Source organism: Neolamprologus brichardi, chromosome 7 (assembly GCF_056152115.1).
Source record: "Neolamprologus brichardi isolate AB-2024 chromosome 7, ASM5615211v1, whole genome shotgun sequence".
Lineage (NCBI taxonomy): Eukaryota > Metazoa > Chordata > Actinopteri > Cichliformes > Cichlidae > Neolamprologus > Neolamprologus brichardi.
Window position 1 is genome coordinate 29,890,697 of NC_142110.1, and position 12,625 is coordinate 29,903,321.

The 12,625-nt window shown below is 41.3% G+C and overlaps 1 protein-coding gene across 1 annotated transcript; it reads left to right on the forward strand.

Annotated features, from left to right (window-relative positions):
- The first annotated feature begins 73 nt into the window (after positions 1-73).
- On the forward strand, positions 74-8,890 carry crata (carnitine O-acetyltransferase a). Its single transcript, XM_006782121.3, has 14 exons — positions 74-298; positions 1,202-1,492; positions 2,066-2,184; positions 2,854-2,907; positions 3,054-3,219; positions 4,316-4,490; positions 4,573-4,751; positions 5,238-5,338; positions 5,563-5,682; positions 6,308-6,430; positions 7,642-7,777; positions 7,937-7,999; positions 8,183-8,320; positions 8,495-8,890. The coding sequence occupies exons 1-14, from the start codon at positions 272-274 to the stop codon at positions 8,708-8,710; spliced, it is 1,908 nt and encodes a 635-aa protein (XP_006782184.2). The 5' UTR covers positions 74-271; the 3' UTR covers positions 8,711-8,890.
- The last annotated feature ends 3,735 nt before the right edge of the window (positions 8,891-12,625 follow it).

Below are 12,625 nucleotides of genomic sequence, written 5' to 3' on the forward strand. Positions count from 1 at the left end.
CATAGAATTTGTACTTATAAGTGCGCATAACTGCCACTCTGCCACTTATTTATGGCATCTGGGGCAGCCGGTCACCCCGGCTCTTTTCCAGCTGAGTAACTTTAGCAGATAAAGCACTGAGCAGCTGCAGAGAGGCTGTGCAGTCAGGCTACAGCACCGCCCGCCTGACGGATAAAAAAAATAAAGCTGTGTAAGATTGTGCTGGCCGGACTCTGTGCTTCATTGGACTGCTCTCTGTGTTTTTGTGGGCGTTTCTACCTCCGACTGCAGAATGTGGGGCATTTGCAGCAGATCTGTGGTGAGTAACGGCAGCTTTAGCGGACTGACTGTTAGTTTGTTTGTGTCCCCCCACCCCCGAGTTCAGCTTTCACACTCTGACAGAATTAATGACAGCCACGTTAATTAATTCACCCGAGACACGGTTTTTTTCTGAGCTAGAGTAAGTTAATGAGCTCGCTGCTGCTACTAGGCGGAAAATTCTGTTTGTTAGCTGCTAGCTGTTAGCTGTGGCTAATATTTAACGCACCGGCAATTACAGAAGTGGGTGAAAGGTGAATTTAGCTCAAAGACAGTGGAACACCAGCGTGACTGCAGCTTTAAAGATACCTTTAATGTAGTCCAAGCCTGTGTAAGTTGGATTAAAAGCAAATGCTACAACAAAAATACAATAAACCGATGAGATTAGCATGTGTGCACACCTTTTAAACACATTAAATACTCTTTGGTTGAATCATAATCTGGTTTTGTGGGTTTGCTGTTGACCCTCTGCTCATTATCCTGTGATGTTAGTTTTCCCCATGAAACTAATATGCAAAGCTGTAATAACTACAGAGGTATAAAGCTGGTGAGCCATACTATGAAGTTATGGGAAAAGGTTGTTGAAGCTGGGTTAAGGAGAGAGTTGAGGATCAGCAAGCAGGAGGGTGACTTCATGCCAAGAAAAGAGCACTGTAGATGTGAGGTTTGCTTTGACAGTGTTTATGGAGAAGTGGATCTAGAGAAAGCATATGATAGGGTGCCAAGAGAGGAAATGTTATAGTGCATAAGGAAGTCAGGAGTGGCAGGAAAGTATGGGAGGATGGTGCAGGACATGAATGAGGACAGCGAGAGGTGGTGAGATGTGCTGTGGGAGTGGCTGATGATCCGCTGTGGCAGTCAAACCTTTTGTCTTAATGTCTTTTCTCTTATTTCTCTGTTAAAGGTGGGGATGATGAAGCCCTGCGGTTTTGTGAAGACCAGTTTCTTGGTCAAACCGGTATCAGCCACTCGAGTCGCTGGCCGATACTTCACCCACCAGAAGGGGCTGCCATGCCTGCCTGTCCCCCCTTTGCAGCAGACCTGTGAGCGATACCTTGCCGCCCTAGAGCCCATTGTGGAGGCAGACGAGCTGAAGCACACCAAAGGGCTGCTGGAGGAGTTTCAGCGAGCCGGAGGGCTTGGAGAGAAGCTGCAGAGGGGTCTGGAGAAGAGGGCATCCAAAACTGAGAACTGGGTGAGCTCAAAAAGGGGACCTTGTTTTTGGCACTCTGGTCCTTTAAATATATTAAACTAGACTTATGGTGCTTATTTCCACCTCCATACTCTCATTTTTGGAGTCTGCTAGAGTAGCTTTGTTTGAATTTCAGTTCAAAATAATCCCCCTTTTTCTTACTTTGGGCTTTTAATTCTTCCTCTGTGTGAAATAAGTCAGATTTCACTTCCTCACACTCCTCACAGCCAACTTTCTTCTGATTGGCTGACCCCTCTCAAAGAGCAGGAGGGTGTGACTTCTGTGCCTGAGTTGACCATATTAATGATATTCCTGTATGACATCACACAGACCTAAGAGTAGAAAAAAACTGACTGTCTAGAGCAGTTTCTTCTCAACCTTTTTTATGCAGTGTTGATGTCAGACGTCCTGCCTCATCTTAGTTTTTGTTGTTGGTGAGGGAGAGGCTAAGGGGTCTTTCTGTAAACTGATCTAATATTTCTTCTTTAAAGGAAAATCTGATAACAAAGTTATTTTGTGGCTTTCTTCTTGATGTGTGATCTACTCAGTGCCTATCTGTGTGTTTGTCTCTCTTAGCTGTCACAGTGGTGGGTTCAGGTGGCTTACCTCGACTATCGTTTGCCTGTGGTCGTCCATTCAAGTCCTGGGTTGGTTTTGCCTCGCATGAAGTTCAGTGATAAGAAAGGACAAATAAGGTGATCACATGCAGCTTCTTCCAAATGTCAGAGTCTCTTTAATGCTCTGAATCCCAAACAGGTTTTCGGTGTCTCTTTCCCTGCAGTATAAAGTCGTGCACCTTGATTTCCCTGATGATGACTGAATTGTTTGTTTTTACAGGATCTGGTTGGACCAGATCCCGTGGTGTTTAGGGTTAGGTCTGAATCCATGTGTCCATCATAAACATATTCAGTTCAGTCATTGAAGTAAATAAAAGATCAGACCTTCCACTCCAGCTGACAGTTTCGGTGTTCAGAGGTTTGATGTGTATTTGAGGTGCTTTGGATCTTCCATCCTTCCTCCCTCCCTCCCTCCCTCCCTTCCTTCCTTCCTTCCTTCCTTCCTTCTACTCATAAGCTTGCATCATCTTCCTCTTCTTCTTCTACTCTTTCATCTACTTTTTTCTCCTTCATTTCCTTTTTGTTCTCACTCTCACTTCCTCATTTCCTCTCCCTCCCTTTCCCCTATTTTTTTCTTTCATTTTTATTTCATCTTTCCTTTCCTTTACTCCTTTCCTTTTTTCTTTTTTTTTCTTTTGTCAAAGTTTCATGTTTTTTCAGCATTTTCTTTGGCATACCCTGTGAATCTCTGGGCTCCTGTCACTGAAACTCAATAGATTATATTGATCTCTGTCTATCTGTCTTCAGGTTTGCAGCTAAACTGATAGCAGGCGTTTTGGACTTTAAGACAATGATCGATAAGTGAGTACTTATTTTAAAATGTGGTTTTTATTCAGTTATATTCAGCAGGGATGAAATTCTACATTTTAATGAGATCACATGATCCTGAAAAGTTTTAATCAGTCAAACCGAAGCATGCAGTAAATGATAGAATATTTTTCTTTCAGTGAAACTCTTCCGGTCGAGTACCTGGGAGGGAAGCCTCTCTGCATGAATCAGTACTACGAGGTGCTGTCATCATGCCGGATCCCTGGTCTGAAGAGAGACTCGGTGGTGAACCACGCCAAGAGCTCACGACCCCCCAAACACATCACCGTAGTGCACAACTTCCAGGTGAGCAGCTCGCCTTCTGCAGCCTGACGTTAGAGATCAGCAAACACGGTAAACTTGAGTTTTCCAGAGTACACTCGGCACTTTCATGGGTCTGAACGGAGCAGTCACGTGAAACCTGTGTGGTGTTTTGGACATCCTTTATCCTTTAAAAAAGAAGGATTTCCCAGAGGAACCTACTTGAGGGATTAATAAAGTTTTATCTAATCTAAAACCACCGAGGCTGAAATATCAAAATGCATAGGCTATGTATTTTCTCTGCTTCAGATTTTAAGATTTTGTGTGAACACACTCATAGCTTGATTGATCAGCGATGTGTTATCTTTATCACCTATCCTGAATGGCGATAATAAATGAAACTACATAAGGAAAGCGATCCTGGATATGTTAAACTTGCTTTGTAGTTAGCACATCTGAGCGAGCATGGCCTTTGGCAGTCCTGGCACTGCTTTACACGTTTTAGAAACAATAAAAAAGCACAAATCATAAACAGTCAGCCATCCTATTTATTAATAGAGTCTAGCTGCTTGCTGTTGTTAGTAATTAATTTTAAGGCTGAGAGTTTTAAACACTGGGACCTTTTGTTTTTTTTCACCGCATCCACCACTAGGGGGCGATATTCAGCTAATGCCATACAGTATTCTAGGGTTTGTTCCAGGCTATTAGCCTGCAGTTAGCATTATCCCCTAATACATTCTTCCAAAGTAGTAATATTTATATAGGTTTGCAGATCTATACCCACAGACATAAACCTTTTGTGATTCATATAAAAGGAGGAACTGAGCACTCGTCTAGTTTCAGGATCATTTCCTTCATCTTTTACATTTTTGATTCATAAAAAAAAAAAACTTTGACTGGGCTTATTTTTAAGAAACAAATCAGTATATTAATCACTTGTGATGGATGAATGTTTGTATGTCACCCTAGTAGAAAGATTAACAAATCCCCCAAAGTTACCACTCTAGCACTTTTGCTTCCTAATTTAAATCAGGAACTATTCAAAGAATGTGTTAGACACAGGTCTGGACACCAGGTTTTGTTGCATCTGCATCTGGCAGACTGATTTCTGACTCGACCTCTTTCTTCCACTTGGATCCAGTTCTTTGTGCTGGACGTGTACAACAGCGACGGAACTCCGCTGACTGCAGATCAGCTCTGCGTCCAGCTGGAGAGGATCTGCAGTGCCTCAGCAAACTCCAACTCTGAGCCTGTCGGCATCCTCACCACGCAGCACCGAGACTCGTGGGGCAAAGCCTACCTCAACCTCATCAAAGGTGAGCCAACAGGACGCTGACTGTGTTATGAGAGCTGCGAGTCTGTGGAGCAGTTTAGTCACTTTTTGTTTTGTGTGTGCAGATAAAACCAACAAAGAGTCGGTGCTGGCTATCCAGAGAAGCATCTTCACACTGTGTCTGGATGGAGCGATGCCTCGGGTGTCTAATGAGCTTTACCGCAGCTGTGCCGCCATCCAGATGCTGCACGGAGGAGGCAGCCAGTGGAACAGTGGCAACCGCTGGTTCGACAAGACGCTGCAGGTGACCTGCACGTGCATACAACAGTGATCACAAAAGACAGCAACAACCTCATTAGACAGCCTGAACGCCAAGGTGTCTGTACATGCAGATGTTTCTCTCTCACTCAGCCTAAATTCAGCTTGAAGTGTTGTAAGAGAAACATCAATATTACAGAAGAGCCTTTAAATCCCTCAAACTCTTAACAAACAACAAGTTTAACTGAAGAAAGGTGGCTGTATCTTAGACTGCAGGACAGTTTTAGCTGAAAAACATGATGAGTGGATGCATGTTTTCATGCATCAAGACATTTGACGTTTCTGAACCTGTCTCCTGCAGCAAGGCCTGGTTTCCTCACCCTGGTGGTTTGGTCTCTCTTCAGTGGGCTTTGATGTTTGATAAACTGGAACTGTGGTTACTGTAATAATAATATAATAAGGCCGTTAAATCCCTCAGCAATAGAGAAAACGTGAAGTGTTTTCCTTAAATATTTTTTCTTCTCTCTTCCAGTTCATTGTTGGAGAGGATGGGGCGTGTGGAGCAAACTACGAGCATGCTCCGGCTGAAGGTCCCCCCATCGTAGCCCTGATCGACCACGTTGTAGAGTACACGTAAGTAGGTCACAGATTATCTTCAGTTTATTTTCATAGAGGAACCCTTTAGAGCCTCTGGCATGGGAATGTTCACCACAGCGTGATTGGACATGTTTGAAAGCACTACATTTGTTTCAGTTGCTCTCTGCAGCTCAATTTCCATCTCATCCACTCATTCAGATTTCTTTTTCTGGTGTGAACACCGATTCTGTGTATGTTTTGTTTTCTCTTTGTGTTAACAGGAGGAAGCCTGAGATGGTGCGGTCTCCCATGGTGCCTTTACCCATGCCGCGGAAATTAGACTTCCACATCACGTCGGATATCAAGAAAGACATCGAGGAGGCCAAGAACAGCATGAACACGTGAGGGCAGCTTTTGGGATGAGTATCATGTTTGGGCAATATTTTATTTTTTCAGGACAGTATTTGTGTTAACCCAGGTATAATTTGATATAGATTTGAGCAGTTGTGTGTAAAACAAACATAAAGAGATAACCTTGTTCAGTACTGACATGTGAATATGAAAAAGCTAACATATGGGTTGTGATTTTTTTTTTTTTTTTTTTTTTTTTCTTGATTTTCTTAACTTTCTTTTTTTTCTGGGGGACTAAAAATGAATCCAGTTAGAAGCTTTACCCTCTTTATCCAAAGTTTTCTTCAAGCTTAATTTGTGTGACCTAGCTTATCTGTATCGGTAGGACAAAGCTAAATATACTGCCGCTTTAATACGCTTTGTGGCCAGTTTCACAGCTCGCTGAGCTCAGCAGATTGTTTACAAGTACATACTGCCCTCTGGTGGGGTTTTTGTGCAGCACACAACAATGCAAATGGAAATATATCATCTCCTTATGTAAAGGAAAGAAGAACATCTTAATGTGATGATACTGAAAATCATAGTCTAAATACTCTGGTACAACAATGTTGTCCAAACATGCTGACTACATACGTGTTAACAGTCAGTGTAAATGTGACATCTTTCCCCTTACAGACTAGCCCAGGACCTGGACATGAGGGTGATGGTTTTTGGACACTTTGGAAAAAACTTCCCAAAAGCCCACAAGATGAGTCCCGATGCCTTCATCCAGATGGCGCTGCAGCTGGCCTACTACAGGTGAGGCGCTGGCTGGTGTTAGTGCCTGGCTTTCTAACTGTAGCACAGAGGTTGGATTAGGGGTGGGTTTTTATAATCGATTTATCAATTAAAATTGATACTGGCTTGGATAACGTGAAATCGATTCATTAAAATCCTGAATCGTTTTTTTTAATATAAATTTATTTATTTTTCCCGAAATGCCAGAATCTCAGGTGAAAGATCACAAAATTTTAACAACCACCAAACAGCTAAGACAGTAAATGAGAGCAGGAACACAGATTCTGCACAAAGACGTAAACACACAGCACGGACCCGCCGACAGATCAGAATCAGTGAGATGTCTCCTTTCTCAGCTGACTGTCGGGGCTGAAAGCCGACAGCTTGCTGATTCTGATCTGTCGGCGGGTCCGCGCTTTGTGTCCCTTTTTGCGCTGATCATAAAGCTGTTAGTTTTATCTCTCTATGCAGAATATTTTTATAAAATCCCAGGCCAGGAAAACCATCTTTATGTTTTTCTGTGTTTTATCTTTAGCTACTTTGACACTCACACCTTTGACAAAGTCTTGCGTGTGTCAGCTTCCTTTTTATAGATACAAAAATATGTAAATGTACTGATCTGAATTATAATATTTCTGACTGTCAAAATTTTCCAGATTCAAATCAAATTGAATCGAATCGGGACCTTGTGAATCGGAAACGAATCGATTCTAGAAATCAGTGACGATACCCAGCCCTAGGTTGGACATCATATGAGCCATTGCTCTGTCTGTGTAGGGGCTTTTAATTTAAAAATTTACAAGATTTTCCCTGTTATTCCTCTGTGTGACTTCTATCCCTCTTTATCATCTCAGTGCAGCTAAACCCAGGTTATGTAAAAAATTATTATTATTATTATTTTTGGGTCCTGCAAGATCCTCTTAAGCATCTCTCAGCAGAGAGAAGATTTTGGGATGCTTCTGTAAACTGCTGTAATCGGTAGGATTACAAGCGTCATCTTTATTTAGTTTCGTTCTTATATGAATTTAATATAAATATAAATTCTTATGTAAATCTTAATTAAATTAACTATGATGTCTTCTGAAGTACTGAAATGGTGCCATCCTCTGCTCAGACTGGAACCATCAAAGATTTTATTTTATTTCATTTATGAGCTGTGACTGAACATCAGAGCAGTTTAATTCCTCATTTTTGTTCCTGGAGGTAAAATATCCTCTCCTCTCTCCTTGCAGGATGTACCAGCAGTGCTGTGCCACATATGAAAGCGCCTCCCTGCGGATGTTCAGATTTGGTCGTACAGATACGATACGATCAGCTTCAGGTGCCTCAGCCGCCTTCGTCAGAGCCTTTGACGATCCCAGCAAACAGGTCGGCCACCAAACTGATCATACAGCGGCCAGGAATGAATGTTTTTATTTGATTTAATGGCTTGTTTAAATTCAAGTTTTATTAAACTAGACTCGTTAAATGAATATGAGTCAAGTTTAATGCAAGTTTGATTTTCCCATCTTCTTCCTGTTTACACAGAACTCTGAGAAAGTGGATCTCATGGAGAAGGCTGTAAAGGCTCACAGGTCATACACTAACATGGTGAGTGCTCACAGCACTGGGATTGTAAAAGGTCCAGCAATGAGCACATCTGTGCAGTGACAGTAGAGGTAACTCTAGCCTCACATCTACAGCATGTGGGTGCAGAAAATGAAGGGACCTGAATATTTAATGAATCCACTGGGGGAAAAAAATCATTGCTTTTGCTCTGTCTCTCCTTCATAGGCAGTCAGTGGTCAGGCCATCGACAGACACCTGCTGGGTCTGAAGATGCAGGCCATCGAAGAGAACCTCTCCATCCCTGACGTCTTGAAAGACGCCGCCTACACTAAAGCCTTACACTACAGACTGTCTACCAGTCAGGTATACAACAATATTCTGAAGCAACACATGCAAATAGAAAATGTGACCCTGCGACCTTGGCGTTTTCATGTATATGGAATTCTTTTTATGTAACTTGAGCAACACAAACTCCAGATGAGTTGAAACATCTAAACGTCCTGCAAGCTAACCTCTACTTCTTATATCTTCAAAAAGGTCCCATCCCAGACCGACTGCGTCATGTGCTTTGGCCCTGTTGTGCCCAACGGGTACGGTGTGTGCTACAACCCCATGAACGACCACATCAACTTTGCCGTGTCTGCTTTCAATAGCTGCAAAGAAACAGCCGCAGCACAGCTGGCTCAGGCCGTGGTGGACGTGCTGCTGGACATGAGGACACTGCTGGAGCAAGCGCCGAGAGCCAAACTGTGAGGCTCCAACAGAACGTTTCCGGAGATGAAACAAATGCTGCAGTGAGACAGACGATTTGTTTGATTTATCATGCACTTTAAATGAGACTGAATCAGTGAGAGCTGCTGTCCTCCACATTTCAAATGATGTTATGATGTTACTAAAAAAATAAATAAAATTTAAAAAAAAATAATCACAGAATGAGTGAAGCACATGTTTACAGCATGAAAATTTAACTGTTTGGTGGTTTTGACTGGATATTTCACCATCACATGATCACCTGATCAGACTGAAAACCAACAAGTGTGTGATTGGTTTAATCAGAAAATGAAAACTCTTTGAATCTTAAAAAAACAAAAAACAAAAAACAAACAAAACTTGATCACACAGATTATTTTCTGAACTTTTTAAAACAATCATTAATGAAGACTGCTCGTTGTCTGATAATAATATTTATCTGTAGCTAGCAGTCTGGTTTGTACTTGTGTGCCTTAGACTTCCATCATTGTGTAAAGCACAAAGCTGCACAGGGTGAAAATGTTTTTATTACTTTTTTTTATTCTTGAACTTGTAAAAATAGGAGAAATGTTTATAAAATAACATGTTTGGACTATTTCATAGTTTAAAACATAACCAGAGAGGTTTAGATCAAGCCCACCAGAGACCACATTGTTGGAAATCGGTAACAGCTGCAAGCCATTTTGCAACCCTGCTCTGCTCTGCCTTCTCTTCTTGATGACTTTTCCCACACTGTGTGAACTTGTCTTTTGACTGGAGTCTAAAAGTTCACCAAAATCGTAGATCGCGAATGGCCTTAACGGGGTTTAAGGCCATATGTTAACGTAATGTTGCTTTGTTCTGCAGCACTTAAAGATTTGGCTTTAAGATTACACTAAAACATGTTTACTGGAGTCTGAATGAGGTTGTGTGTTCACATTTGACTAACAGAATTTTGTTGGCCAGTTTAAATGATGGGAACGATGTAATTATTGTGAATGTAAAAAATACAAAGTTAAATGAATCTTGTTCAAAGCACTTGTTTCTTGTATATTTTTCTTTATTTTATTCTTATGGTAACATGTGGGTTTTGTTTGTTTGTTTTTTCTCTTAGCACCATGGTTCATGGACACTCACAGCCACTTCATTAGGTATACCAGTGAAGTTGTTTAACACAAATCAGCCAATCACATGGCAGCAACTTGGTCCTGTGAAGGTGATAATATTTACTGAATTCAAATGGGCTCCGCAGTCAGATGGTAGACTCATAAAGATAAAAGAGGGGTGGGGGAACTCCAGGTCTCAAGGGCCGTTGTCCTGCAGGTTTTAGATATCACCCTGGGTTAACCCACCTGAATTAAATAATTAGTTCATTACCAGGCCTCTGGAGAACTTCAAGACATGTCCTGCAGGACACCGGCCCTCGAGGCCTGGAGTTCCCCTGTGCTAAAATTGCTGTTGGAAAATATATGATGTGATGGTGAATAATTTGGTTAGCACTAGGGGAAAAAAACACTTTAACCAAAGCTACATAAGCATGAACAGTCTGTGTTACACCAAATGTGAAGCAAAGCTTGGCCTCGTGTTGCCCATGTGAATACAGTCACTCTGGAAAGCCCCAAATATTTGCCACTAACAACAAATGGGATGAGAAAGAGTCCAACGTTATTCCAACTGGACATTTAGTATGACATGAACATTTAATATGTGACCTATGATTATTCTTTCAAATCATGCTGACCAAAAAGCACCGGCCACCCACGAACGGTATCAAACAGCTGCTCCTGATGGGTTTCCAGGACACGGCGTGAAGCAAATTTTTGGCCAAAGATGAAGCATAAAATGGACACGAATTTGGCTCCTCTGGAGTCAATAAACTCAGTTTAACTCAACCACAACTACAATAAATACCTCTAAGGTTCTTAAATGCAGAAATCAGAGGAGCCTCCTGCCGTGTGTGACTGGTGGGAACTGTGCAGGACACTTGTGTTTTTATATTTCTGTAGTCAGAAGATGACATTTCCCAGCAGACGAAACATTACAGTGGATTAAACATGAAAAGACTTTGAGTAAACCAATGACTCAGTGCGGCTCATGCTGGAGATGAAGTTCAGCTCCAGTTCATTCAGACCCTGTTGTTTGTCTACCTTGCCCCCATCCATAAAACCAAACACTGACAGGGAAACAGCAAACTCATATTCTGACTGTCATACTTGAATTTCTCTGAAATTTCTAAACCGTCACTTGCTGCCAAAACACAGTGGAAAGCGGGAAGTGGAAGGAATTCTTCTGTTAGTCATGACTGAAGAGCCTCTTTGTAATCTGTGTAAAGATAATTAATCTTTTTAGATGACTGGAAAAGTAGAGATTAGATTATGAGAAATGAATCATACAACACATCATTTTCCACAGATTTTGCCCTCACGGTCACTCAGACCTAAGAAGGGCTCTTTGTATGGACTGAGAAGTGTGCGTGTCTGTGTGTGTGTGTGTACACTGGGTGAAATAATTATTTGATCCTCTGCTTAATTTGTAAGTTTGCTCACACACAAAGAAATTAACTGTCTCCAATTTTAAAGGAGAGAAACAGAATATCAACAAAAATCCAGAAAAACACACATAACATAAAAGTTTCATCTCCTACAAATGACCATCAATCACACGCAGTCTTGGACTCCAAGCAAGATCTTGTCTCGTGGTTTGAGGATGATCGTCAGAAAGGTGATGGATCAGAGAACATTATTACGCCAAAATGAACTGAAATGTTGACGTATGGAAATTATGTCTTATTTAATTGACTTTTTTCATTTAAGGATTCTGTTCTTTATTCATTTTTTTATTCATAAGCTTTTTCCAGTTGTTTTCCATATTAGCAAAGTGTGCTAGAAAAACCTCTATTGTCATTATAGTTTTTATTAGTCCCCATGTTGGTCTTGTATAACTCTCTGGCCTCAGCTTCTTGTTTTGTTGCTTGTCTTCCCTTTCTATACTGAGAATCTTTTAATGGAGTGAACCCTTTTTTTCATTTTCAGTTCAGTGTTTGTATCTGACCATTTTTAGAGGAATGTTTTATTTGTTAAGCTATTTGATAGTGACCTATGAATTATTCATATATACATACATATATATATATATGTATGTATGTATGTATGTCTGTTACAAAACACATGATTTGTTACACTTTTTAAAAAAGTTGAATCTATTAAAAATACCCAACCCAGTTAGACAGACATAAAATAGTATTGTTCTAACAAAAAACAGATATTAATCAAAAGGCAGACATTTCTCAGCATGCTGTGCAGTGTCTCCTTAAAAAACAGCAGAAACTGTACGAGTGGAGGACAGAAGAAGAAGTGACAGACCTCAAAGCTATCTACAGCAGGTGAACAGAATTCGTTCAAGTCATGTCCTTAAGAACTAGGGAAAAAATTCAGCAAACACCTGACAGGTGCACCTGCCCCTTCAGCTGATTCATCTGCTGTTCACTGAAGACTCATCAGAAATGGTTTCAGTGGAAGGGTGGCTGTCAAGAATCCATTCTTTATGAAGGAAATGGGTAGAAGAGGATAGGGTATGCCACACTGCACAAGAACTGTACTGAACACTAGTTCCAGCAGGTGTAATGGAGGGATGAATCCGATGAGGAAGTTTGGATTGATTCTGTTTGTTGGCTCTGATTCACTCCCTCTGACTGATGTTTTTCTAAAAGGTCAGTTCCCAGTAAAAGCAGCAGAGTGGGTGAGGCGTGTCCCAACTGGCAGCTGAGTCCTAGTTATGAGAACACACAGCTGCTCCACTTCCTGTGTGTGGTCCACCTGGCTCTCACAGTCATTACTATATAAATGGCTCAGCTCCACAGAGTAACCTGACACTAACTTTCTTCTTCTCTCTGATATTTTTGGCACTGATTCTTCAAAGAAAACCTGAACCTTGCTTCAT

Excerpts from the sequence above, each read along its gene's own strand:
- crata (XM_006782121.3), top strand. The coding sequence starts at position 272 with ATGTGGGGCATTTGCAGCAGATCTGTG. Across the intron at positions 4,491-4,572 it reads CTACCTCAACCTCATCAAAG|ATAAAACCAACAAAGAGTCG; the intron begins GTGAGCCAACAG and ends TTGTGTGTGCAG. Across the intron at positions 6,431-7,641 it reads CTGCAGCTGGCCTACTACAG|GATGTACCAGCAGTGCTGTG; the intron begins GTGAGGCGCTGG and ends CTCTCCTTGCAG.